General features: G+C 39.2%; 1 protein-coding gene across 1 annotated transcript; it reads right to left on the bottom strand.

The window, feature by feature from the left end:
• Positions 1-55: 55 nt before the first annotated feature.
• On the bottom strand, positions 56-26,220 carry SLC16A14 (solute carrier family 16 member 14). Its single transcript, XM_007422862.4, has 5 exons — positions 24,955-26,220; positions 12,078-12,354; positions 7,324-7,467; positions 3,895-4,896; positions 56-2,589 (listed from the first exon to the last, which is right to left on the bottom strand). The coding sequence occupies exons 2-5, from the start codon at positions 12,337-12,339 to the stop codon at positions 2,438-2,440; spliced, it is 1,560 nt and encodes a 519-aa protein (XP_007422924.1). The 5' UTR covers positions 12,340-12,354; positions 24,955-26,220; the 3' UTR covers positions 56-2,437.
• Between the last annotated feature and the right edge of the window lie 1,731 nt (positions 26,221-27,951).

Below are 27,951 nucleotides of genomic sequence, written 5' to 3'. Positions count from 1 at the left end.
AGAGAGATTTCTTTTTTCATAAATAAAAAAAAAAAAGGGCAGAGCCCTAGCTGGCATAGATCAATGGTCAACAAAGTCCATTTATTTGCTTGTTTTACAATATCTGTAAATCACCCTAATCAGTTTCAATTCCAGACAGTGAAAAATAAAACAGGATAAAACAAATAACAATAGAATCTTCAAAAGTAATGATATCCATGCATCCCATTTACAAGTTGTCATCAATAAGTTCATTTAGGCACACCAACTGAGTCCCAGATATAAACGTTTTGCTGAAATCTTAGCTTTAGAAACAAGGTTAATGTTATAGTCACAAAACCATTGGGGGAGTAAATTCTGTGCTTTTTCCTTTCCCAAAATATTAGTGCAGTCAACATACCTGGCAGATAAAATGGGGTGGATGGAGTATAACTGATGGAGTGAATCAGATCTTGAAATCTGTGAGGCCAGCATGACTGAAAATCAAATATAATGCTTTTTTGGTCCCAGTGAATGCACAAATTGTGAATCTGAAGCTAAGCCATTGACAAGATAATAGGAAAATATATCAGGTTGTCAAATTAAGGTACAGAGGTTCTTGATAATGATAGATGGTAAGTAGGAATGGTGAAACTGAGCCAGACCATAAGAGCTGCCATAGATAGTTTCCATCCACACTGGTAGTTCATTATGCTGAGTAGGCAAGGCATACTACAGAAACAATAAAATTGCCCATGGTACCAGAATATATTGGAGACCATAATTGTATTTCATGGCCAGCTTGAGTCTTAAGAATAACACAAAGGGTCAAATGTTGATGGCTATTGTCAAAACCCTTGGCCCTTCATAATTTTTAGAAGTCCTCACCTCTGACAAACTTGCTTCCTGACAAGCCCAGATCTGGAGTAAGTATGGCATCTGCTTGCAAAGTACCTCTCTTCTCCATAACTATGGAACTTATTTGCTACCCCACAAAGGAGAGACTAAGCAGGACACTCCTGGGTAAAATGTCCCAACTCTTAACAATACAAGCACAACTCTTTTGCATGTCAGTACTGCTTTTTTTTTACAGAAAGTATCTTCCTGCTAGCTCCCAAGTGCACAGTTTTGCCATTAGAATATTCTGATAAACAAGGAGAGGAAGAAAGGAAAGAGGATGGTGAGGTTTTCTTTTCTCACTGTACATTTGCCATGATTCTTTGAGTCTTCTGTTTTCAAATTCAGAATTAGATTAAAGCAGACAGGGTCCCTGAGATTCCCTGCCCAGTGAACCCATCCCATTGCTCATCAGCTAGACCCTCTTTAAACTGGTCAGTTAAGCCCTTTATATTCCAACCCAAATCTTGACCTAATATGCACACATCAAGCATTTACCTTGTCACAGGCATCTGATTTTATGGTTGGCTGTCATCAGTTTGGCAGAATTATCAAAAGCATTCCTCAAACATGTCACAAAATTAGCATCATTGTCCATATCCAGACTATTTTAAATCAGAAGGGGTAGGAGGTAGCTCCTTTTCTACTGCCCTCCATCAGGAAACTTATTATGAATCTTATGAAGAACTGGTCTGTAGTAAACTCTCCAGGTTTCTGAGACGTGTACATCACACTGAGTGTGAAGGGTTATAATTTTGCCCACATTCCCATATTTGCCAGGCAAAAATGATAGATCAGCTGGAGAACTGTAGTTGTAGCAGCTGTTGCAGCAACAGTTGTTACGGCGATTGGATCCTGCACTGGGATTAGTGGTGTGTTGGGCTGTGGTAAATTCTGGTCCATTTGCAGAGCTAAATAATTAACTGTCTGAATGGGCTGATCTTTCTGGGTTGCCATTTGATACTGATACTGGAGCACAGCACTCAAACTTGATCCGTGGTAAATGGAATGGCAAAAGGGGTCAGTAGTTATGGTTTTGGTCTGGAAAATCTGAACTTGTCTTTCTTCCCGTGGATCAGGAATAAGGAGAAATATCAGGTCCATGTCCTTTGGTCCCTTGCAATAACCTTCCTTCTGGAACTTTGCAGTCTCAGAGGAATTTGTACTTGACTTAGAGATGCTTTATTACAGCAGCAAGCAACTACGGAAAGATGAAGATCCATTCTATCAAGCTAGGAACCTGATAGTATTTATATGCACGTGCCAAGATTCACATCCTCAGCTTCTTTCTCCTACTTTTTTTTTTTTTTTTTGCAAAGGATTATTTGCAGACCTTTTCTCACACTGGCCCTCCACTTGGTCTTTGATGACAAAATGGATTGTTCTATTCCCAAGTTCCTTGTTTCCTGACTTTTACCTCCAACTTCACAAAAATTAATGTTCAATTACTGGTCAACATTCACCACAGTATAAGGGTTGAGATGTTCAGTTTTATTTAATACTGTTAATCCCATCAGATATATAATTTGATACTTCCTTCAGAAATGCAAGATTTCTGCCTAAAACCATGAAGTGAACTGTCTTAAACTTTTCCATTTTCTGCATTTTTTCCTGATGATGGTTTTTCCTTGCCAATGTAAGGCTGAATGAGCAAAGTAAGTATTCCCACCATATAAAGGAAGCCACATATGTAGAAAGAAAAGTCATATTTTTGTGTGAGATCATAAATCCATCCTAGAAAATAAAAACAAAGCACTTAATAGAGTATCATTAACAATCATCAAGAAGCATAGAACATTATTTTTTCTACTAATAGAGTATTACTCATTGACACAATTCTGCGTTTAATTTCTTTTTTCATCTATTGCAGGACTCTTTGAAAAGTCAGAGTGGGAGGGAGAAAGGGAGAGCTTGCAACCAGATCATCATTGTACATTACATTAATTTCCCTACTCCCTCAAATGAGTTCTTTCTCCATTGTTTTAAACCTGAAACATTAGCAGGATGCTCATTTGTTTATTCAAATTTATATTTTAAACACTTCATTTCTATTAAACTTCTGGATATCCATCTAGATCAGGAGATGGGCAACTTTGCTGTGACTGGGGTGGACTTTTGTTTATTGCCTCCATGGGCTGCAGGAGGCACAACACTGGCTCATCCAGTACATGCCCTTTTGAGGGTGATTGGGGTAAAGGGGCTCAGATGGGGTTTACTGTTATTTGCACAAAAGTCACCCTATATCATGCCACCAAAAATTAGTGTTTTGCCAATAAAAATTCTGCAACAATTGGGTCAAGGAGGCATATGTTGCACACAGTTTGCTGATCTAGTGATTCTACTTTCACTAAGCATAGGTGTATGGGATAAAAATATATGTATTCGTATTGTTTACTTCTCTGTTCAGTTTCATCACCTTTCTCTGCTCCTCCTTCATATTTATTAAAATCGCAGATTCCTAGTTGGAAGAAACCATTTCAGCCATGCAATTCAAGCCCCTGTTCAATAGAGGAACCCAAATTAAAGTATTCCCAACAGATGTCTAGCCTCTTCATGAACTCATCCAATAAGCTCACTGCCCCTCTGGGTAGGAGATTCCACTGTCAAAATGTTCTTAGTGTTAGGGTTCCCCCCCAAAAAAATTCAATAAGAATCTGCCTTCCCAAAACTTAAGACCATTACTCTCATGTCCTGCATTCTGAGATGACAAGTCTTGATTACATTATACTAATTATTATAAATAACAACAACAATGATATAATAGTTCCTAAAGGATAATAAATAGGCATTTCTATAAAGGAAAAGGTTAAAATCTGTCTCTCTTTGACATATTTTGCTGGTGTTTTGTACGAAATGAACAATACTGTATGTGCTGATTTTCAGGGCTATGCAAAACATTCAAATGAGGTTTTCATAATTGGTAGGCATGCAACCAAAGCACTTGTTATGTGTTTTCTTCCCAGAGAAGCAAAGTAATTGAGTATATACAAATATGCAGAGATAAGTCACTATGAAAGTCAAATAAAATACCACATTTACCTGCAAATGGTGGTCCCAATAGTGCTGATATCCCATTGGCGCAAATGATGATCCCATAGGCATTTGCAAGATGCTTAATCCCTACTAGATCTTCAGTTACAACAGGCATAAGTGAAAAATAGCCACTGGAAAATCCTATCAGGGCACAAGCCACTGCTAGGCTAGCAAACGTATGCATTAATGGCAAAATAAAAATGCAAGAGACCAGAGTAAAGTTAGCTGCCATGAAGACATTCCAAGCACTGATGCAAGGTGAATCAGAGATTAGGCCAAGGATGACCTTCCCCAAAATGTGAACAATTGCAATAATTGAGGTCAAAGGAAAGATGTCATTCTGTGCTGATAAGTTATACTGTTTCACTATTTCTGGGAGATGGATGAAAGGGATCACAAAAGTGCTATAGGCAAATAAAGCCCAAAATACAAAAGCTGCAAATGTTCTGTTGGTGAAGAGAGATGCAGTTCCAAAGTAACTAGAATACCAGGTCCTGAAGCCCTTCTGGCTTGTAACTGTCAGCTGGCCTACTGTCTTCAGAATACCAAGAGTATAGATTTCTTTTTGGTCTCTGATTCTGTCTTTATTCTCCAAGGCTGAAATTTTGCCAGTCTTTTCTTTTGTACCCTGTCCTCCCTTTGCCTCTTTTTCCCCTTCCCTTAAGACACAATTAGACGTCAATGTTTCGGCAGAGCAGGAGAGAACTTTTGCTGGATGATTGCTTTGACTGTTGTTTCTATCTCTGCTTTGCTCAGTAGCTTCCTTCTTGAAATGAATTGGTCTCAGAAGTGCTCCACAAACACACAGGTTCAGACAGACTGCCCCATGAATGAACACTGCATTCCTCCAGCCAAACTCCACACAAAGATATTTCAACAAAGCTGTCATCAGGAAAGCACCAAAGCCCGTTCCAGTTGTGCTGAGTCCCTGGGCAAGAGCCCTTCTCTTTTGAAAATATTCTCCCACCATGACTACAGCAGGCAGATACACCATCCCACTTCCAATACCTGAAACATGAAACATTTCAAACTCATCCAGGAAATCTCCATGATTGTGGTAATAGACAAAGACTAACTGACAGAAGATCCCAAAACAGGTGGGACCTGAGGCTGAGCTAAATATCTGAGGCTGAGCTAAATAGCTAAATAGATTTCCACAAACATGGGACAACATGTGGTTTTAGGTTTTGACCCTCCGGAAGTAGAAATGGGACATGAATTCTCCCAGTATCTTTTCAAACCTTTATGTGCTGTTCATATGAGCAGAGTGAAGACTGGAAAATAATATTTCATCCTAAACTCATCATCAATGGTCACGTCCCAAAGCCATCTATCCTGGAGTAAATCTACAGTTCAACTTTTGAACATCAACTAAGTTATTAATTTGGGTTGCAACAGACCTGCAGAGTTGTTAGAAGGATCTCCCTTGATTTATTTTGAAAGAGAGGGTACACTTTTGTAATTTAGGCTTAATTTCATAATGAACAGGTACAATACACATCTATGGTACATTTCAGACAGACTTTAGGTCTGGGCACTGTTACTGTTATTGTTTTGCAAACGTTTTCCTCCTTCCTTCTAGTTCCAGGAGAGATCTAATCCAAGACCCTGGCTTTTCAGGATGCCAGAGGGCTCAATAGTCTCCCCACTTTTATTCAACATCTACCCAACACTGCTGGGCAAGGTCATCTACTGTACAGGGCCAAATACCATTAGTATGAAGATGATTACATCTTGATCCCAGGCTGAGCAAACAATGCTCTGGAAGCTGTTCCAGTGCCTGGAAGCTGTGAGGGTCTGGATGAGGAGGAACAACTTAGGCTCAATCCTAGCAAAACTACATGGCATTGGTTTCAAGGACCTGCCAGTCACAGTGATTTACCTTCTATAGTTCTTGACAGAATATCACTCCCCCAGATAGACCTGGTACCTAATTTGGAAGTCCTTTGGACTCTTGCCTCCTCCTCAGTGAATAGGCAGGAGCTGAAGCCCGGAAGGCCTTTGCACAGTTCCATATCACGTGCCAAATATATCCTTTCCTGAATCAGATGGCCCTTCTCACTATCACTCATGTCCTAGCAGCTCCTATTTGGACTATTGCAATGCACTCTATTCTTGGACTTCTCCAAAACTGCAACTGGCCAAAATGCAGTGGCATGAATAGTTATGCGCACTTCTTGTCTGCATTGGCTACTAGTGGGTTTTAAGGTACAATTCAAGGTGTTGGTTGTCACCTATAGAGCCCTTCATGGCTCATGTCCTGGTTACTTTCAGGACCATCTTTCTCCTCTTGTTTCTGTCCAGCTAGTAAGATCTGAAAGAGTTGGCACACACCGAGCCCTAGCTGTAAAGCATTGCAAGCATGTGGGACCAGTAGCTGCGCCTGCCTTATGGAACAGCATGTCACCTGAGATCATATGGCCCCAATGCTGTTGAGCTTCCATAAAGCCATAAAAATCTGGCTTTTTCATCAGGCCCTGTGGTAGAACAGAGTGATCTGCCCCTGGTTTGGAAGCATAAAAAGTAATATTGGAACAGCATCAGGAGTCAATCAGCTATACTCAAATTATTCTATTTTTGTCTGCCTTTAGATTGATGCACATACTCTGCTAAACATTAACAAAGGTTGTTGGTTTTGGCATTGTATGTTGGATGAACCTACGCTGCAGTTTATAACTCAAGATGATTGGCTTATTATGTTATGTAAAGATAGCCAACTGTGGTTTTCTGTTACAAACCACAGTTAAACAAGCCTGGCACTGACTTCCTTGCTATATTGAAGGTTAAATAAATAAATTTGTCATTTCACAACAGCCATGACAAACGATTGCACATTTTTTACCGTAGCCATCTTGAGTATCCTATAAGTTGACAAATGCACATAAATCGAATACACTATTTATATTTATTTATTTATTAAACTTATACCCTGTCTCAGTCTAACAACTCTGTTTATAAGATCAGTTGCAACATTCTGAAAGTTTTAATGTTGTTTGTTTTGTTTATTAGCTGCCCTACGTTTTGTTGGTTGTTTTTTTTAGGCAAGAGAGAAAATACAAGCTTTTAGTATGTAATTTTGGAATCCAGACTGTTCATAAACAGAGTATGGAACCTGAAATACTTAGATTAACTGTAGCTTATTTGAAATACTGCATAATAACTAATGACATCTGTGTATGTAGCTTGCTTCAGTAAGTGTTGTCGTCATTCTCATGCATACTATGCTGCATATGCAACTTAACCCTAACCCTAACCCTAACTCAAGCTCATAAAGCGTGAAGAAATTTGACTTAAGCTACAGTCTTTGTGTTCACAAAGAAGATCAGCTGATTTGCTGCCCACAGACTTAGGCTTGTCCATGTTAGCATATTTACGTCCTTCAGAAAAAAGTTAAATTTCCTAATGTACATATATTCAAAAATTATTTATGCTTACCAGCTATAACTCCAAATGTAATAAAGAGGTAATGTACATTTGAAGCATAGGAACTTAATATCCATCCCAGGGCATTCAAGATTCCTCCAGTTATTGCTGTTTTCCGACATCCACAGGTGTTAATGAACAAACCAATAAACGGACCTGTGACAGAACATGGGAAATAGATTGCTTTCATGCTCTAATTATTTTCTGTATAAATATGAGACTTGGAAGCATTTGACTACAATTTGCCAGATCAGTATACATTGTACCATAAACATTAACTGGTAAAGGTCTATGCCAAAATATTTGTCCAATTATTTCTTATCAATATGAATTTTAGACAGTAGACCATAGCAAGAAGACTTACACAAAAGCATTGTGCCTCAAAAAGCTGTGGCTAGATGTTATTGTCTATGTTACAAAATTGTATAGCATCTGACTTGCTAAATATACGTTAAAGGCACTCCAAGGCTATGTTTGCACCATAGATCGGCTATCAGTAACAACTAGTAAGCATGTACTGCATTTTACTCCATATACATACATACATACACACACACACCAATTTAAGCCTGAGATCCATATTTAATGTGTTACTCATACACCAGATGGCCATCATCATTAAAAGAATCTGGATTTCTTAATCCAGATGCTGTAATTAGCATTTATTGAAGGTTATGGCATCTGAGTTAAAGAATTTCAAGATGGAGACTGTTACTATAGTTATAACCATTTGGAGTTTGACAAACAGGCAGAATACAAATACCGGAAAGTAAATATATAATGCATAAAATAGTTGTATGCACAGGGGAATGATAATGGCGCTGTATGCATGCTTCCTGACCAGTGGTGTCTGCAGGCTGTCACTGCTTTTGTCAGAATTATGAAAGCAGAGTTGCGGCATAAGCGCTGCCCCCTTTTGGCCATGTTTGCAATATGAGGCACAAAAAGTGAGCAGGACTTGTATCATGATACCACAATGCTGCATTTGTCAGTCTGACCCTCCACCCTTGCCTCCCCCACAGATGCACTGTTACCAACGGTAGTTCAGAGCTGAGCATGTCATGAAAACTCAGTCTTAGATTGGGTTTATCCATTGTATTAAGCCATGATTTGCTTAAATATGGCTAGCCTGAATAAATAATCTGCTGGATTTGTACTATATACTAACAATAAACTACAGTTTACAAACCATGATGACTGGATTTATCCTAAACCAAACAAATCAGATTATAGGTTAGTACAATGTGTTACAACAATGTCTGCCTGTCAAGAAGCCAGACCATCTATAAATTAGATACTGGAAGGAAATCACAGTATACCATCATCCCATGTTCCAGCCTACTGGAAGAGTTGGTCCATACAATCAGTGTAAAACTGGCCTGATGAGGTCTTTGGGACGAGTGGCTAAGGATGGATGCCTTCAACCTCCAAGCTGTCCTACTGTAACCACATCAACTATGGTCACAGTGCCTATCTTAGAATCTTAGAATCATAGGATTGGAAGGAACCTTGGAGGTCTTCTAGTTCAACCCCTCCTCCCAAGGCAGGAGTCCATATTTAGTATGTCCATATTTTATTGAGGTAAAACATCACTTTCAACAATAGGCAAAGAAGCTGAATGCTACAGCACAAAAATATGCAAGTCCTTTTGAAACAAATCCTTTAGGAACGAACAAACAAAAAACAATAGAAGATACTAGAAAGTCTATCTCACAACAAAATTCCAGTCATTCTGGAATTTATTTTTATGTTCTAATTTTATTTTATTTTTCCTTATATGAATGCACATTACTCTCCTTTTAAATTAGGTCTAGATGATATCTTTATTTTAAGTCACCAGTGGGACTGATTTGAGCTAACACTATTGTAATTCTTATATGCATGTATGTGTGTGTGTGTGTGTATAAAATTATGATATATATATAACCTCACCCCACTGTTTGAAGAAGTCCTCAAACAGCCTTAGGAAAAGAGAAGGTGCTTGCCAAAATTGCATTCCTTCTTTATGAATTACCTTTCTTGTTAATGATTAATACAGCAAAAATAATCATATCTCTTAGGTACAATCTGCAGAGCATTCATCTGTTTTCCTCAGAATTATTGTAATCCAGTACAGAATATAAAAATTCAGGGTGAAATCATTTTTCAGCACTTAATGCAAGACAGAATCATTTTTCAGTGCCAAACTTGAGTTTTTTGAAAATCATTCTAGAACAAGAAATGTTTACATAATTTTGGAATTATTTTATGAGATGAACTGCAAGTTTTTCAAGTTTGAATCAGTGATAGAATAATTCATCATAAACCACATACAAAAAAACATTGCATTCTCTGTCCCAAATTATCTGAAAAGCTGCTAAACATTAATTCAGAAATCCTCAGCTGACCTGCTGAAAAGCACCTTAAGAATGTATGCTTTGATTCCTGGATTATGCTGCTATCAGCAAGTTAAAGTTTGCCCAAGGTTTCAAAATGTTCACATATATGAATACATGTGCTCATGTAAAACTCAAGTAGGGTTGAGCCTGGATCCAGATGAGGCCTGAATTCCAGGGTAGAGCAGAGTAATGCAGAATATATTGTCATTTACCTGAAATGGAACAGAGGCCCCTACTGAACCATCTCCAGACTCAACTTGCTGCCAGGCACTGGCTTCAAACTATTCTGAAACTTGTCATGCTACAAATGGCAGCACTGTGATAGCTGTGCCATGAAGAAAAAAATTCTGCCAGTTGTATAAATCACCATACTGAGAAGGGGAGAGGGGGCGATTCAGTGATTTATTTATTTCGAAGACTTATATAGCTGCCCATCTCATATATCATAACCCTCAGGTCTGTCCTGATCTGAGAACTGCAATCAGATCCATCGGTTGCCCCAAGCACAATATTTAGAGTGGGTGGCAAAATCATGGAGGTGGGGAGGCAAAATACTTGCAGGCCTACCAGAAAGATGGGCAGGGCAGGGCAGGGCAGGGCAGGGCAGGGCAGGGCAGGATAGGGGTTCATTTCAACCAAACTATTCATGGGACTGCCTCTTTCTCATTGTCTCTGCTCAGCCCACCAGATCCAACAGAGAGAGCCTGCACTGGGATTCTTCTATTAAACAATGTCAATGTCTCAGTCCAGCAGAAGGGGCATGTTGCAGACCCCACCAGTCAAGGAACTTCAGCTGGTGGGGTCTAGGAAGAGGGCCTTTTCTGCTGTGGATGGGAGCCACAACTTATCACCTGAGATGCGGTCCGCCCCCACTCTCATGGCCTTCCAGAAGGGTGTGAAATCCTGACTCTGCCAGATGGCCTGGGGGCCTGATGGGGGCTCACACTGTTGGAATTGGCTGGTGGGATAATTGATTCTGCTCCCCGCCCCGTCATCTTGAATTGTATATAGTCTTTTTATATAGAATTTTTTTTAGCTAATTTAATATGGATATTTATATTTTTCCTGTTTTTCCTGTTTTTCCTGTTTTGGATTTTAATTGTGAGCTGCCCAGAGTTACGCTCTGGGGGAGATGGCTGGTGTATAAATTTAATAAATAAAATAAATAATAAATAAATATTGTTGGATCCCAGCATTGTGCCTTCTCTGTAGCAGTTCCAGCCTATGAAATAGCTTCCCTCTGGAGATCTGGATGACCCCAACCCAGTTAGCCTTTCATAAGGTGCTGAAGACCTGGCTGCTTCCCCAGGCATTTGAGGTTTAGATGTATTCTGCTGCTGTTGATGTGTTTTCTGTGACTGGAGTTATTGTTTTATACTTGAGCACCAAAAGTTGTATGCTGTGGTTCATGTTTTAATCCTTGTACACTGCCCACAATCACTGTTCTGAGATGGCTGACCACATAAATAATTTAAATAAACAAACAAATTGCATTCAGAGTTTGGTAAATTCTATAGAAACCATCTGAATAAGGAGATTCTATAGTCCAGACACAAATGGCTCATGAATATAGCCTCCTTATCCCTGATCCAAGATGGCCTGCTCACTGCTTGTTGAGGACCCTATTTCACAGTGGAGTCTCCATCTCATTGCCAGACTGCTGCTAAGGCACACTGAAGTCAGGTCAAGATGACCTGGGAGGAAAGTTGTTTTCCATCAGAAATGTAATAATACCTTCTAGGCAAACATTCTGTATTGCAGGAGAAAGGAATCTAAGGGTGGTTGACAACCTGCACAGCTCCAATTAGTTCGCTGTAGGACTGCCCCCTATTTGGCCACGGGCTCTGTTCCACCCTGTTTCTTTTCTGACTACTGAAGAGAATAGAACCTTTGCCAATGAAGCCTGTAAGAACTTCTTCTGCAATGTTTTGCAAACATCCATTCTCATTCCCAGGCTCAGGGAATTCCATCACAGATGAGTACGTAAACAACCACATTTTCTGCTGTACTGTATTTTAAACGTTTTATACGATCAAGCCCAATTGGCTCCACTAACTATGAAACAAAAGATAGAACATATGTCATTGATAGTCACATGTTCCCCAGAAATATTTCCACAACAAAAAATATGTTAGTCTGAATATGCTACCTCAAGGAGATTGCCACATCCAATCTCTAAGGAACATAATTTTTATTAATGAGGTTGAGCAAATACGTTCAATGTTATACATGGGAGTCTCCATGTAACGAGCATTTCTTACCCTGTGTATATCTGCTTCCTCCATTGAGATAATGGGTTAGCCCACACTCATGCAAGAGCAATTTCGATGCATCAATGTTTAATCAAGATGGCAACTGCTATATAATAGCAACACTATGGGATCCTACCTACAATCAGAGTAATACCCATATTGAGGGAGCTGACCCATGCCGTCAGCCCTCGACTTTGGCTGAACTCTTCAAGCCACTGCATGTTGAGAATTCCAAGGGCCATTTGTGATCCCATGATGAGTATATGCACGAGGAAAGAAGAAAAGACTATCATCCAAGCCCATCCTCTATCAATATCTGGATTTGGCTTCAGCTTCTGTTCTTTCTCTTTGGAATTCTTTTCAGAATCATAAGCAACATCTTCGTGACTGTCATACATTTTCAGTCAAGTATCCTGAAAAAGATCAAATAATATTTAGTAGTTCCTGAGTAAACTTGTATTTCATTTACTTGCTGTTATATTTTTAATAAAATGAAACCCAGCATGATACTAGCTAAATTTGCCATTTCATGAGATTTGGTTGAATTGGTTACCTTTCGGTATAAATCAGGCCCAAACCTTTTCTGGGGATTGTCCCCCAAGCTAAAAATGTAGGACACTTTAGGGTTAAAGTGTTTCCCTGATTGCTAGGAATATAGTCAATATCTTAAGTCTTTTTGGTTATATATTACATCTTATATGCTTAGCCAATATATTTTAAGTGTAATTGTACACTGATTAAGAGGCATCCATGCAGAAGCACCTCTAAAACTAAAATTGATTAAAGAACAATATGAGAGAAAAAGGCAATCCATGGATTTTCATTTTCAGACAGCTATTCCAGTGATACAACAGCAGATAAATATTGTATCTTTGCCGGTAGAATTTTATTTGTACTTTCATTTCTGCAGCTGACCTAAAGAAAACTAGTGGTGGCCATAATCCAACCTAAAATTCACCCACCTGCTACTTTCTATAGCGTACCCATCTGCACTATTGATTTTGCATAATTACACCATCTGTTGCTTATCTCTAGATCTTAAAAGCTGTTCTAGGAGCTCTGCCCCTTGCTGAACTACACTCTTTAGAAAAATGCACTGTGTTTGCACTATCATATTCTGGCTATAATGTATTTACTAGTAAATTTTGTTCACGTCTGCAAAAAAATCTCTGCTTTTGGAAGAGAGAGGATAAAATGCTGTTAACACTGGGAAAATAAAGCAAATAACAGTGGCAATGTGGTACTGTGAGTTATTTCCTGCAAGAATAGAATCATGGAAAACCCATGTGGGGTGTCCAGGCTTTACATGTTAAAAGTCTATGGATAAAACTGCAAAAGAGCAACTCCCAAAATATATACAGGAAAACACAGGACTTTGATGCCTTAACCTATAGTTCAACTCTGGTGCTGCATTCATAGTAAATTTCTTAATTTTATTAAAAATATTTACATTGTGTTGAATTTTATTAAAACAACACCTGTAGTGCACAACCAACTCACTCATATTGCAGCACAGCTCTATTGAAAGATGCAACTTTTTTGGGGGGGGGAACTGAAAAAACATTTCTCTCCTCCCCGCAAAGTATTTCTAGGGGTGACTACTTCTGCTATTTGTTACAGCTGCAGAGAAACATAACTAAGGTACATGGTCTTGATATTTCAACATCCAGCAACAGGGATGGGTATCTAAATGTTTATTCTTGTAGGGACTGAACTATATCTTTCAATATCTAAACTGTAAATATACTCAGAAACAGGAAAGGTCACTGTTGTGTGTGTGGTTTTTTTTAGTACATAAATTTTACACACGCCCCATTAGCTGGACCGCACTATGATAGGACACAAGGCCTCACCTCACAACTGAGTCAGAGTAGCCCTGACCTCACACCATGACCTCCATTCATTCCCTGGCGTGACCAGATTACTGTTCCACAACTAAATACCATGAAAAACAAATACCAAAATGAAACAGGAAACTTTGGAGAAGCAAGGAGAAACACTGTAATTTGTTCTTAATCAAACAAGATAAGCAGGTCCCAAATGCTGCAATGAAAGTATTAATAAACTCCCGTAGCCCTTGTGTTAGAGGCTTGACATTTGGGTTGTGTTTTTTATTAAATGTATGAATTTCTGTACTGTTGTGGTGATCAAGAACCATACTTAATATAGGGAGGGAAAGCTTAGGCATGAAAGTCAGCTGGGTGACTTTGGGCCAGTCACTCTCTCTCAGCCCAACTCACCTCACAGGGTTGTGGTTGTGGGGAAAATAGGAGGAGGAAGGAGTGTTCGGTATGTTCATTGCCTTGAGTTATTTATAAAAATAATAAAGATGGGATTTTAAAAAAACTTTTAAAAAGATGGTATGAAAGACTGCAATCTTTGAAACTCTTGCGGGAATTTTAGCAATCACTTCCCTGTTTAGGTGTGAAGGTTACAGAGCTACTTTTATTCATGTACAGCAATTCTGTTGTGAGGATAAAATGTATGTCTTTCTGAAATTTCAGGATAAAGACTACAAAACATTTTAAATCACAAATAAACAGGCATCCTGGGTAAGTGTCAGTGCACTGCATATACTTCTAGTTGATGGGATGCAGGAGGCAATAGTATGTTGGCTTGCAAGGTAATCTCTATAGTAGAGATCCTATAGTAACTTAAGATTTGGCTGTGCCTCCAAAATAGGCCAAACTGATAGTTACTATCCATGCCAATAGCATGAAATGCTGCTGTATAGTCTACCCCAGTGTTCTTCAGCCTTGGGAACTTTAAGATATGTCGACTTCAACTCTCAGAATTCCCCAGCCAGCATGGCTGGCTGGAGAATTCTGAGAGTTGAAGTCCACACATCTTAAAGTTCCCAAAGTTGAAAAATACTGGTCTACACCTTCTCTATCCTACTAAAAATTGTTATGTAAAATCTTCAATTGATCAAAGCTATTGTTAAGCCCCACACAAGATCAAAGGAGCAAGAACTACTCAGATTTCAGAAAGGTATATTTAATAGCGATCTGGGGTAAGTACAAAATCTTAGAAACTGTACGAGGAATTTCCCACTCTCATTTGCAGCGAGTTAATTAAAGCAGATTCTCTTTGAATGATTTGAAATACTTCTTCCCAAATTATTTTTCATCTGGGCGACATGGCCATCTGTAAGATAAACTGTCAACAAACTCATCTGTTATTTCTTGATTATTTATGTCTACTATCTCCTCCATTCCTTTCCCAGTCGCACCACAATTTCTCACAGCCATGACAGTTGGCAGAGGTCATTAATGTTCGGCTGAACTGGTGATGACTATGTGTATGGATAGTTATAACTTGGAATATAAAGGAGAAAATAGTGAACTGCATACATTAAGAAATGAAATGAAATGAAATGAAATGAAATGAAATGAAATGAGAGAGAGAGGAAGGAAGGAAGGAAGGAAGGAAGGAAGGAAGGAAGGAAGGAAGGAAGGAAGGAAGGAAGGAAGGAAGGAAGGAAGGAAGGAAGGAAGGAAGGAAGGAAGGAAATGACATGTTGTTTCTAACTGGAACATTTCTGTGTGAAGATGGTTTGGTCTTGTAGATTTGAGTTGCTAAATAACTACAAGGATTTAAAGGTATACATTTAATTATTAATGAAAGAGACAAAATGTATGTCAGGATTGGTTTCAAGGTTGCATAAGAAAGTCAAAATCTGGGGAAAGTTCCACAACTTTCTAAATAAATGGAATGGTGGGGGGATTATAATGCTAGGTGATATAAATGGACATATGAGACCAAGATGCGTACAAACAAAATATGATTGAGCTACTGTGAGTTACAAAAATGAATCAGAATGATAATTGGTGTGTATCTGCCTAGAAAAGGGTCTCTTCTGAACACATGATTCAAATATAAATAAAACTATGGCAAAGAAATGAATTACAGATCTAAAAGCATTATTAATTTGATTGTAATGAAACATTGAGAGAAATAGTGAGGATACATGGATAATAAGAGATTCTGAATGTGAGACCGAATATTTTTTTTGTAACATCAAGAGTAGTCTTTGGAAAAAAATAGATACAGAAGAAAAGGAAAGAAGTGAAAATACTAGAGTAAAAGTAAAATGACTACAGGAAGAGAAAATACAAGTCCTGCATGAAAATGTATTAGAAAATAGATTAATCCCTCAACAGAATGAATAAAAAATGAATACAAGGGAATAGGATGTAAGCTGCTTCAAACAGAGTGAAAAGAATTATAGTAATGAATGGAATGTTTGTGATTATTGGTTAATCTTATTTGAATCTGCTTTTTGGCCATTTTCAGTTATATAAAAATCATTTCAATGCACAACACAATTGTAAATAATGTACAAAATGCAACATTTTGACAATAAACCAATTGCCATCAAACAGTACAAAGAAATTTCAGTTAAATGTGGACAGATCATGTGATTGCTCCTTCATCGAGATGTCACATGGCCTAAGGCAGTGTTTCTCAACCTTGGCAACTTTAAGATGTGTGGACTTCAATTCCTAGAATTCCCCAGCCAGCCCACATATCTTAAAGTTGCCAAGGTTGAGAAACACTGGTCTAAGAAATCCAGCGTTTCATGTCCTTCTAAGTTCAGTGCTTTTTTCTCCAAAGGCTTTTGGGCTGGCTACTTCCATTTCAGTTCTTCTTTTTATATTTGTAGGCTTCAAATACTATGGTTTTCATATTTTCCTAGAGTGGTCTGTTATAGCACATTAGGCAACTCAACTCCACTTTTTTGGTACTTAGGTTTTTTGATGCAGTCCAACATTCTTCTAATTTGGTCGTCAATGTCCATCCTATTTCTCCTATGTATACTTTCTTGCGGGGTGACAGAGGTATCCAAAAAATGCTACCTTTCTGCAGGTTTTTGGGGAGCTACTTTGTTCAGGCATTTTTGTCCTGTGCTTTTGAATTCTCCAGATCTTTTCTGTGTATTTACTGATTTATTGCATTTATTTCTCACTACAGTCACTCGTGTGTGCGCGTGTGTGTGTTTGGTGTATGTGTTATTAAACATTTTAGAGAAAATATATAAACTGGGAAAGGAAAAAGAATAAGAGTAGGATACAAACAAATAAACAATAGATTTACAAATGTTATAGAGATTATAAATTTCCAGTAAATTATTAATTGATTGTAATATTTTAAAAACCTGAAATCACTATTAAGCTCTAAGCAAAGCATAAATACTAGGAAACATGGTCACCAAAATATAATCATAAAATGAAATTATGAACTACAGTACAATCAATTCTGTCTACACTACTAAAAGCCTATTCCAGTTTAGAAGCCCAACCACTGACTTGTTCAGTTTTTTACTCATATTTCACCAACAATTTATAAATAAGGCCCAGCAGATGCTCTGGCTTATGTATTATAAGATTTTCCAATTTTGTTAAGTCTCTAAGTGTTCCCCATTGTTTTTGCAAATCTTTTGATACTATTCTACTTATTTGAAGATACTGAAACTAGTCAGATGGACTAAGCCATTCACAGTCTCACAAATCTCAGTGGTATACAAGATAAAGAAAATAAAACATTCCACAGTAAGTTTAAAATGCAAATCAGTGGTTTGCTCTCCAGAGAAGCGCAGCTTTCAATCACTGTATATTCCACTATATGGTATATTAACTGTTGCAATGTATCTTTGTTTGCTGTTGTTGGATTTTGGTGTTTTCATTCCCTGTTGAATTGTCCTTGAGGAGTAGTTATTCTTTTTAAGACTTTTTATATTTTTATTTTCCCATGCCTTATCTTTCATACTGGTACATATTGTATCTGAACTTCATGCTTCTTATTGTCCTTTTTCCTTTGGATGATTTGAGTGGTAGTTGAGGTATTTGTCAGTGTGGTTTGGCTGACCAATCACTAGTAACTAATTATTGCCTTTTGTATGAAGACATCCAGGGAGTCAGGGCATTTTTGTTTTGCTTTTTTTCCACTGCAAATGTTATTGCTGGATTTTGTTGATTTAAATGACGTAGGAAGTTTTCTAAATCTTGTTCACCAGGATCCCAAAATATGTTGATATGTGTCATCAATATATCTCACCCACATACTTAGCTTCTTTGTGGCTATTTAATAATCCAAAATTATTGGCAGAAGCAGTTGGGAATAGACAGTGAGAATGGCACTTAGTAAAATTAGAGGGCAGGGCTATCCTCTTTTAAATCTTATTAGTAAAATCAGATGGCAAGGTGTTAGATTCTAAGTACAGGATTTTATGCTTGTATAAGTGTTATTTTTATGGTGATTGGTAATATATCATGATGTACTGTATATTGATTTTTATAGCGTTTTTATAAGTGTTTTAGTTTGTGTGTTAATTTTAATTGTAATTAGACCCCACCATAGTGGGGGGCACCTCAAAAACATATTTTTACTTGTGTTATTAAAACATTTGTTTCCAAGTTGTTGTATAGTTTAGTCACTGATGATGAACCCATAACCATGCCATCTGTTTGCTTATAGCGTTTGTCACCATATTGGAAAATCATGGCGTTTACACAATAGATTGATAGTTCACCGATTAATCTTGTTCATAATTTTGTGCAACTTTTTTCCAGTTCAATTTGTAGGCATTTTTATGTTTTGTTTGTTGGGGCACTATTAAGGAAGTTAACATCAAAGCTGTTCATGTTCATGTTGTTAAAGTGGCCATTTTAATCTTTTCCACATTTTTTTCTGTTAAGGCCAACTGTCTGTTTTCCTGAAGTAGGTTCTGACTAGGTGCTTCATCGGTAGACAGACTGTGGTTCAGTGGAACTGACAATCTAGTTTGTGGATCTGAGAAGGGCTCTAGGGAAGTAGTGGAGGTTTACAGCTGTCCTTGTTTTTCACCAGCTTTACAAGACTGATTTTCTTTAACAGCAGTTTGAGTTCCTTCTTATTTTAGTAACTTGTTTTTTAGTATTGATCTGAAAGTTGATTAGTCTTTTATTAGGCTATTAATTTTGGTATTGTATTCTGATTTATTGTGAATTCCCACTGTTCTGCCTTTGTCTGCCGGTAGTATGATTTAATTTTAATCTTTTCTCAGCTCAGCGCAGAGCTTTTAGCTGGGCTCAGGTAGGGGTGGGCTTTCTTCTGCTTGTTCGGTTGGTAGGAAATATGAAGCACATTCAGTGCTGGTGCTAATCTTTGGAAACTGAAATTGTTTCTGGATTGTTGCAAAGAGTGCTGTGTTCTGCTTTTTCTTTGGTGGATCGCTATTTTGTTTGGGTCCAATGTTATGGCTTCCTTTGGCGTGAGCGTGCTGCAGAGCTTTTTATAGCCTTTGAAGCCAACAGATACAAAAGGAAGATACAAGAAACAGTCAAAATGGAAAAAGATAAAAAGAATTATGTTAGAGAGTACCACTGAAGTGTGTGGTTAAACTAACAGGCCATATGAAAAAGAATACTTGGAAGAATGAGGAAATGAAAGAGGATGTAGATAAGGAAAATGCATATGAGAGAATGTTTGTGGCAAAAAATGAGGATAAAAATATAATGTTTAAAATGTATGTAGGGGAAAATATAGTTGGAAATAACGTAGTAAAAATGGGGAAGGAATGATTAAAATTAAAAGAGGCAGAGAAAATGCACTGATGGAAATAAAAAACTGATTTGGAAGTGGGTGAAGAGGACGAATGAGGAGCCTCTAAGAGAGTGGGTGAAATTAACGAAGTGATTAACTGATTTGGGATGAAATTGAAGCAGTGAAATGCTGAAAGAAATTTGTATATTAGAGATGTGCATAGGAATGATAGAGATATGTTGAAGACTAGAACTGAAACAAATGCTACAAATGATAGTGTTAAAATGTTAAAAAAATCATAAGGCTACAGGTGTAAATGGCATTTCTGGGGAAAAAATGGAAATATGTATGTGATTCATTTTGAAGAGGCTGTGCAATTTGTTTAACAAGTATGTGAAGGCTGCATCTGTGTCTAATAGTGGTATATTGATTGAAGATGTGAATGTGTGTATACATGCATGTGTATGTGTATGTATATATGTATATATATATATATATATATATATTTCTGTATGCAGATGATGTTATGTTATTGGCTGAGAACCTAAATGATTTGCAATTAATGTTAGATAGGCTATATACTGTAACAAGGAGTATGGATCAGAAAATTAATGTATTAAAGACAAAAGCAGCTTTGTTTGACACAGAACACAGAGTGAACAACTGAGAGTTATACAAAAATGGTGAAATAGAAAAGCAAGTCAATGATATGTACAGTATATCTTGCTAGAATGTTTTCTAAAGTCAGGAAATTGGATGGAGAAATGTTAAGATGTGCAAGTCCTATTAGAAAGGGAGTGGCCAGCATGTGATTTGTTTACAAGGAATATAACAATTGTGAAAAGAAGCAAAAATGTCAGTGTATAAGAACATCTTCTGATTATTTTGTTATATGGAAGTGAGATTTGGCTATGTCTAGAGAACATTAATTGAATGCAGTAGAAATGGGCACTTAAGAAATGTCAAGCAAAAAGTCAAAAAAAGCAATAAAGGGGTCAAGAGTGAATGAGTGTTGTTTGAATACAAAAGTGAGTGACCTGTAGAAAATAAATAAATTGAGGTGGTATGATCATATAGACAGAATGAACAAGGATCAAATTGCAAAACAAATATTTGAAGGAAGAATGAATGGGTTGAGAATAGAAGACCAAGAAATCAGATGGTCGCAGACCTCCAAGTCACTATAGTAAGTAACTACACAAATTACTTTATTTATTCTCTTACACAGGGTTACACATACTGCCATGAGGTGCTGGTGGAAAGGTAGCATAGTATCTTTGTCATCATATAAGGATATAAATCTAACCAATAAATAAAATAATTCCAGCCATCTGTGACAATTGTTATTCTGGTGAATGCTCATGAAAACTAAAATCAAACAATATTTGGGGGTCATACTTTCCCTTCCCAATAAAAGAAACCCCCCAAACCAATAACAGAATGGCTAAAAGGTGGAATGTATTTGCATGCTTTACTTTTTAAAACCTGAAATCACAACCTTTGCATGAAATCATCAAAATTTCTACTTTCAAACTTTGGCTTTCAAAGCAATTCTCAGGATTGCAGGAACAAAGACTGAAAAAATCCATGATTACAATGTCTTCTCTATCTTTTGTACACAAACATGGTTAGGCATCACTGGCTGAGTCTAGAACCTTAAGCAACAAAGCAAGTTTAGATGGCATTGACTGACACAGCAATAGCAAAAGATAGCAAGCGATATTTTGAACTACTCTCTCCCACTAATGCACATAACCTGCAGGGAATGTATTGCTTTATTTACTACTTTCACATACTGCCACACTATACAAGGCTTTGCAAAACATACTTTGTTATGAGTTATTAATGACAATTCATATGCTAGCCTTATCTAGTCCAAGGTCACATACATTACAGGCTTCTGGCAAGCAGGAAAATAACAACATGTAATCAGAGTACAAACCAATCAGTCAAAAGAAGGCAACAAGGAATCATTTCTCATTATTCAAGGGAAGATGCAGCAAGCATGGTTCTGTGGCAGTTTGGCTCTGAGTTTTAGGTATCAGCAAGGAGCAATTATAGCAAGAGTTCTACAAGGCTTCACATGCAATGACTTTATTCCAGCAAAACTTCCCAAGTTAAGCTTTCTTAAATTAGAAACAATATCTGCCCCACGTGCAGTTGATTTTGGCCTTCTGTCTGCTGGCCCTCTATGACAATTGGGTAATAGAACTGTCAATCAAAGCATAGTAATATAGAGCACCTCCTCCAATTTATAAATGCATAACTGAGCTTAGTGGGATTTGGGGGTGGTATGGGTGGAAGAAAGGGTCTGAAGGAAGCTTAGAGGTGTAGCTCCAGAGAAACCTCAATCTGTAGGAGTGGCAGGTTTATGAATATATATTTAGTGCCAGGAAAGACAAGGATTGACAGCTGATAGTTATGCTAAGTTATTAAGGGAACCTGTTTACAACCTATTTTAAGTTACTTAATAAAAGTTCATAGAGTCCTTGTTTAATCTTAAGGAAGTGATTTTGCTCTTTCATGTCATCCCCACAGCCCACCTACCTCAGATATGTATAAAGAAATAGAGAGATAAACAAAAGCATTTTCAGCTCAGGAGTGGGTTTAGTGGTAGCAGCAAAACAAATGCATCCTTTAGAGCAGTGTTTTTCCAACTTGGCAACTTGAAGATTGAGCATGAAACTGAGCAAACTCAGGGAGGCAGTGAAGGACAGGAAGGCCTGGCGCAGTATGGTTCATGTGGTCATGAAGAGTCGGACACGACTTAACGACTAAACAACAACAACAACAAACTTGAAGATATGTGGACTTCAACTTCCAGAATGCTGGCTGGGGAATTCTGGGAGTTGAAGTCCACACATCTTCAAGTTGCCAAGCTGGAAAAACACTGCTTTAGAGATATCCTGGGATTAATGGAATTATTCTTTAATTTTGAAGGAAGAAAGGAAAATAAGAAGAGAATACCTGCAACAGGGAGAGAACACAACTCCCTCTTCATAGACTAGTCCTACTAGGCCTGGCTGAAGTGGTGTAGGCTAGCGTTCCTCTGTAACTTTGACTTTTGTTTAAACTTTTTAAATACAAATGTCTTTTCCTGATTCTCCTCATCACCTGTAGAGCTCATGGGGCAAGGTCATGGCATGAATCCAGGAATATAGGCTAGACTGGGAATGCAAAGACAATGGAAAACCATTTCCCTACTGCTACCAAGAAATCTATATGAATGTGTTCATGATGTCACCAAGAATCAAACTCAGCTTGATTCTTGGTGATATCAATAGCCCCTTCAAACTCTATCACTCGGTATAGGACCGGTGGGCAACCTGAAGACTGGCGTTAGCATTAAATGTATCGAAGAGGACCATAGTGGGAACAACTATGATGGAAAATGGGCAACCACATTATACCCATTGAAGGGACTGGAATTTCCCTGGTTTTGAAGGTGGTTTCAAGTATTTCTCTACAATTTTCATCCATTTCATATCTTGTGGGAAATTGCATTGCCAATGTTTGGCATTCACCCAACTGAACTTCATTAATAGAGTCAGAGGGAGTTCTGGGAACCACAAAAAAGGGCTTTAGAGGCTTCAGATTGCCTATCCCTGATAGAGAAATTAAACAGCCTTTAAGAGTTATGTTGCTATTCTGGTTTCAGGGGAGAAACATGCAGCTTTCTTCACTTCTTTCATATTTCCAATGTGCATATAGCTAACATATTAGCATATACAATATACATTATTATACTATCCCACCTCTTCCCCATTAAATTATATAAAAGATGACATGTATGAGAGTCCAGCTTTTTCCAATCTGGCATCCTTTAGGTATGTAGGCCTACAACACAGCACAGTCTTCTTTGGCTGAGGAGGAATGGCACTTGGTCCAACATAGCTGAAAAGCACAGGTTGAGAAAGATGGGTATTAACTCTTACACTTCAACTTTGCTATAAATAAATGATGAAGAAATATCCAGAGAAAGTCATTTAGGGATGGGCTAAAAAAGTAAGTACAATTCCAAAGAATCCTGTGTACTAAGAGCCTATTGTGCAACTTTCTGTTTATTTGCCTTACCAAGGAAACCTAAACATTTATCTTGAGAAACCTCTTCAAGAATTACAGTATAGCAGCCTAACCATAGGAGCCTCCTTGAATACTTCATGGCTTATTTCTAAGGAAACATGCACAGGGTTGCCCTGTACGTGGGCTCAAAGTCATCAGTGGAGTGATGCATCTTAAAACCAAATAGTGCACAAATAGCAAACTTTTTTAAAGTATTTGGACACACACAGTGTTGTACATCATTAAAGGCTCTCGGTCAACTTTTAACTTTTGGATAGTAATTTACTTAGAAATAGCCTTCTTGGAAAAGGTTATCATGTTTAATACCAACAAATGAATTTGGCCCTGCCTGTGCAACATAGATTGCAAAGCACACTGAGTAGTACTTTTTACTTAAACAGGTAATAATAGTAACAACAACAGCAATATTATGAATATGGCAGGCTTGCTATACAAATATATATACCTATTTAGCAGCTTTTCCCAGCCTGATGTCCTCGAAATATATTGGACTACAACACCCTTCATATCCAGCCAACATTGGCCATGAATTGTAGTCCAGCAGGTCTCATGGATACTAGATTGGGGAGGGCTGTTGTTCAAAACTGCACTGTTATTGCACTCGCGTACATGAACATTTATTTCTTTGTTGCATTTATACCTCATTTGTTCCTACATGAACTCACAACAGTATGCACTGCCACACACACTCATTTGTATCTTCACAATAACACTTTGAGGTAGATCAGGCTGAGAAATAGTAATTCAGTAGCTCCATAGTTGAGCTTTGCAGTCTAAGGCCACCAACTTATCTCACAAACCATAATGTTCCCCACCAGAACACCTGGAGGAGTAATGAAATCTGCTAAAACCACTTTCTGCTTTTTAAATTAATATAGACGACATCCCGAAGAAGCGCGGCTTCTCTCTCCCCATTCCGATCCAGAGGTTAAATAGGAACCTATTGGAGACAGTGCCCACCCCCCATCCCCGCCCCAAGGACAGGATCTGGCTCTGTGCTCCCAGGGACCATGGATCGGCGCCCCGAGGCGCGTCCCCGCCGGAGACCAAGTCGCCCTGGGCGAAGCTGCGAGTGTCAGCCACGGGCCGGGGCGTCCGGGAAGCGCGGCTCAGAAGGCGCTTTCCGAGGAGAATCCGAGGCCACAAAGGATCCCAGGCCAGCCGAGGAAGAGTCTGCACAATCGTGCCCAGCGGGGACGAGAGGCGAGTGACCGCCAGTTACCTCGCTGCAGCAGCCAATCTTACCGCCGCCAGGAGACAAAGCTGCGCCGCCGCTGCCTACCTCGGCTTTCTACCTGGGCGACCGCATCGTTGCTCGCCGAAGCCACCTAGCCAAGCCTAAGCCAGCCCAGCCTAGAAAGAGAGGTGCCGAGACCCGGATAGGCCGAGCCCAAGCACTAACTCACCCCGAAAGGGACCGTTTTACTGCTGGATGCTTCCCAAGGAATGGGATGATTCAGCCGCTAGAGCGTCCACCGGCTTCCTGGAACTGGTGCAAGAGGCATCTTTCACTCAGCGCCCGGAGCCTTTCCCTATTCGAGGAAAGGAGGAGAGAGAAGAAAGCGGGCTGGGGCTCGGTTGGGGCTTGTTTCCTCCATTGTCCTCCCCCGGTCGTTGCCCTTTTGTCCCCAAGGTAGTTCGCCTCGGCGCGAACCTCCTCCTTCTCCTCCCACCACCACCAGCCCGTCTCTTGTCATTTGCGCGCTCTTCCAGGCGTGCGGCACACCGGCTGGCGCTGGTTTGGCGGAGACTTGGAAGCCCCGCGCATGCTCTCGCGGCCTGCTCCCGGCCCGTGAATGAAGTCTGAGGTTTGGAGTGTTGAACCAGCCTGGCCAGCGGCTACCGCATTCCGCCAGTCAGGGCTGGCAAATCGCTTCTCCTGTCAAGTTAGCGGCGTGAGAGACGAGTGTGCGCGGGGAAAAAAATCGTCGGAGCGACCGAGAAGCACCTTTTTCGATATGGAGCAGAGGTGGAAGCTTGGGAAAGTGGAAGAAGCCTTGAGAAAAACGCTTGAACGGCTGGCAAATTTGCATTCCAGAAAGGCTCTCACCTTTGGCCTCCTTTTCACGCAGCGTCTTTCTCACGACGGACTGGTTGCTTAATTTTCTGTATAATATCCATGAGATGACTGCGGTGAAACTCTTGAGATTATGGAAGGCTACGAAGTTTTTTCACAATAAAAAAATGGACGATCTCCTCGCACCTCGAAGGCTGATGTGCAACCCTATAGTGCAGACTATATTCCTTAGTGGACATGTATAGTTTACTCAGAAGCTAATTGTAGAGCCTTTCCCATAGACTCCTCTATGAGGTGTTTGGGTAGGTCCTTCTTCTTTCATATCTTTGCTGCAACAGTGTGACAACCCTGCACCTAATTTCAAAAACTCTGTGCAAGTGATCATTTCACAATTCTAGGTGGGTCACCTGCTCCTCCGCCAGCCCAGAGGATGGAGAGAGAACAAATGAAAGATGGATGAATCACAAAGAGAGTGAAAGCAACCCATCTGGGTCTGTCCCTTACCTCTTTTTGGCTCTGGCCTATCTGCCACTGACAGGCAGTCCTCAACAGACCGCCCACGAGATAATTTCAAGCTGTTGCTTGAAAAGAGTTTAATTATCCTTCCTGTAACAGGCTGATATGGCTCAGCAACTAGCCATGTTGAAGACATCTGTTGCCATATGCTAATGCATCCCCTGAACCATCTAGCAGGTTGTAATGGGCAGAAGGAATAAACCCTGGGGAACAGAAGGAATAGCTGCAGCCAGGACAATGGTCAAATAAAAGAAATCTGATTCCAGGGCAGAAATGTAATTTGAGAAAGCATCTCAGACAGGACCTTCCCAAGTTTTCTTGAGGATAGAGGGAGGGAGGGAGGGAGATGTATTCAGACTTGCAGGACTCTGTTACTGTAAACTTATAATAAAAGTAGCACTAGCATTCATAACCTTGACTTCCTAGTCCAATCTACCTTGAATGGCTGACATACAGTAACTCTATAGTTACATCAAACAATAGGTCTTGCATGCTTAATTTTTCTACTAATACAGTATCTGAGAAAAGGGAGGGAAATGAGTGATTTTATCTCAACTGGATTATAGGGATAAAGGGTTTCAAAAATAAGTCCTCTACATAAGGGGAAAGCACTCTTTGGGTCAGTAGGCACATCTGGCATTTTGACCCAATGTCAAGGGCAATCTGATATGAGAAGAAGGGGCATATATGTTCAGAAAAGTTGGGTTGTACAGTAGGCTTACCCCTGTTCACCTGAGCTATGATTTAATCAATTTATATGACATATAGAACACCAACCAGCCATGTGGAGTGGGTTTGCATAACACCTAAGCTGAAAGGTAGTTAGCTTGTCTGCCTCAATGGCACAGTGCACAATCAAAATGGCAGTTGTGGGGATGAGTTGTTTGCTTCTTCAGCAAATGATGGCCATGATGGGCTTGCCATAAAACATCCATTAATAAGGAAGGCAAACTGGTGAGATATCTCACCCCACCCACACTAGTCCTGCAGCATGATTTATATTATACGTATTTACCTAGGCTAGAGCCCCAACAAAGCACTGACTGGAGCAATCTATGGCTGTTATTTTGTAAAAGTGTCTCTAGGATAGAGGAGTCCAGAGGGAGGAGGTCAAAAAATTGTACCTGGACCCATGCAATCAGAGCTGCCATTTTGACCTTCTTGCACCAGCCTCCCCCCTTCCTGCCGCCCTGCACAAGCCACTGGTTTGGGATCTGTGTGAAGCCTAGGATTCTTGGACATGATGCTGGAAACCAATTGCTAGCACAGCAAACCATAATGAAGCCAGAATTATATGAATGTGGTTACATCATCACATAAATGCTACAATTCTGTACTTGTATCCTGACATCTGATTAAATAAGCTGCAGCCTCTGCATGTGATATCATCACATACCCCCATCCCCAGTGGATGCCCACGCTGGAGACATCCTTTGCAGCATACTGGTTTTGCAATTATTACTTTTTAATTGTAAAAAAAAAAAACCTTAAAAAAAAAAACAAGGGAGGCACCTCATCTCCTGTTCCTGCTTAGCAGTTCCAGACCTGTAGCACCTCCCTTCACTCACTGTGGCTGCTATTTAAAATGCAGCACACAAAGTACATGGTTCAAGTTGTTTCCCAGCACCCATTAATTTGAGATCCGTTAACTAAAGATACAGGGATCAATCTGCTGATTGTCTGAATTCCAAATGTACTCAAGTGCCAGGCTACAATAGTGCCCTCCTTTATGTCCTGTTGCAGGATGAGCATGCTCCAAGAGTCGAGTTTGAAGTGATTCCTTTTGGCTTTGCAAGCAATTACAGGGAATGACAGGCAGACCACGGGTATGTACAAGAACACACACACAGCAGGGATGCATACAAAAGCA

The sequence above is a fragment of the Python bivittatus genome, unplaced genomic scaffold, assembly GCF_059951505.1.
Source record: "Python bivittatus isolate LINGU-HERP-01145 unplaced genomic scaffold, Pbiv_v1 ctg000980_np1212, whole genome shotgun sequence".
Taxonomy (NCBI): Eukaryota; Metazoa; Chordata; class Lepidosauria; order Squamata; family Pythonidae; genus Python; species Python bivittatus.
Note: the sequence above shows the minus strand (reverse complement) of the source record. Positions and strands in the feature narration are given on the sequence as shown.

Coding starts and splice junctions, on each gene's coding strand:
- SLC16A14 (XM_007422862.4), bottom strand. CDS start 12,339: ATGTATGACAGTCACGAAGATGTTGCTTATGATTCTGAAAAGAATTCC. Junction 7,468..12,077: donor GGGTATTACTCTGATTGTAG/GTAGGATCCCAT, acceptor GTTCTGTCACAG/GTCCGTTTATTGGTTTGTTC. Junction 2,590..3,894: donor ATTGGGACCACCATTTGCAG/GTAAATGTGGTA, acceptor TTTATTTTCTAG/GATGGATTTATGATCTCACA.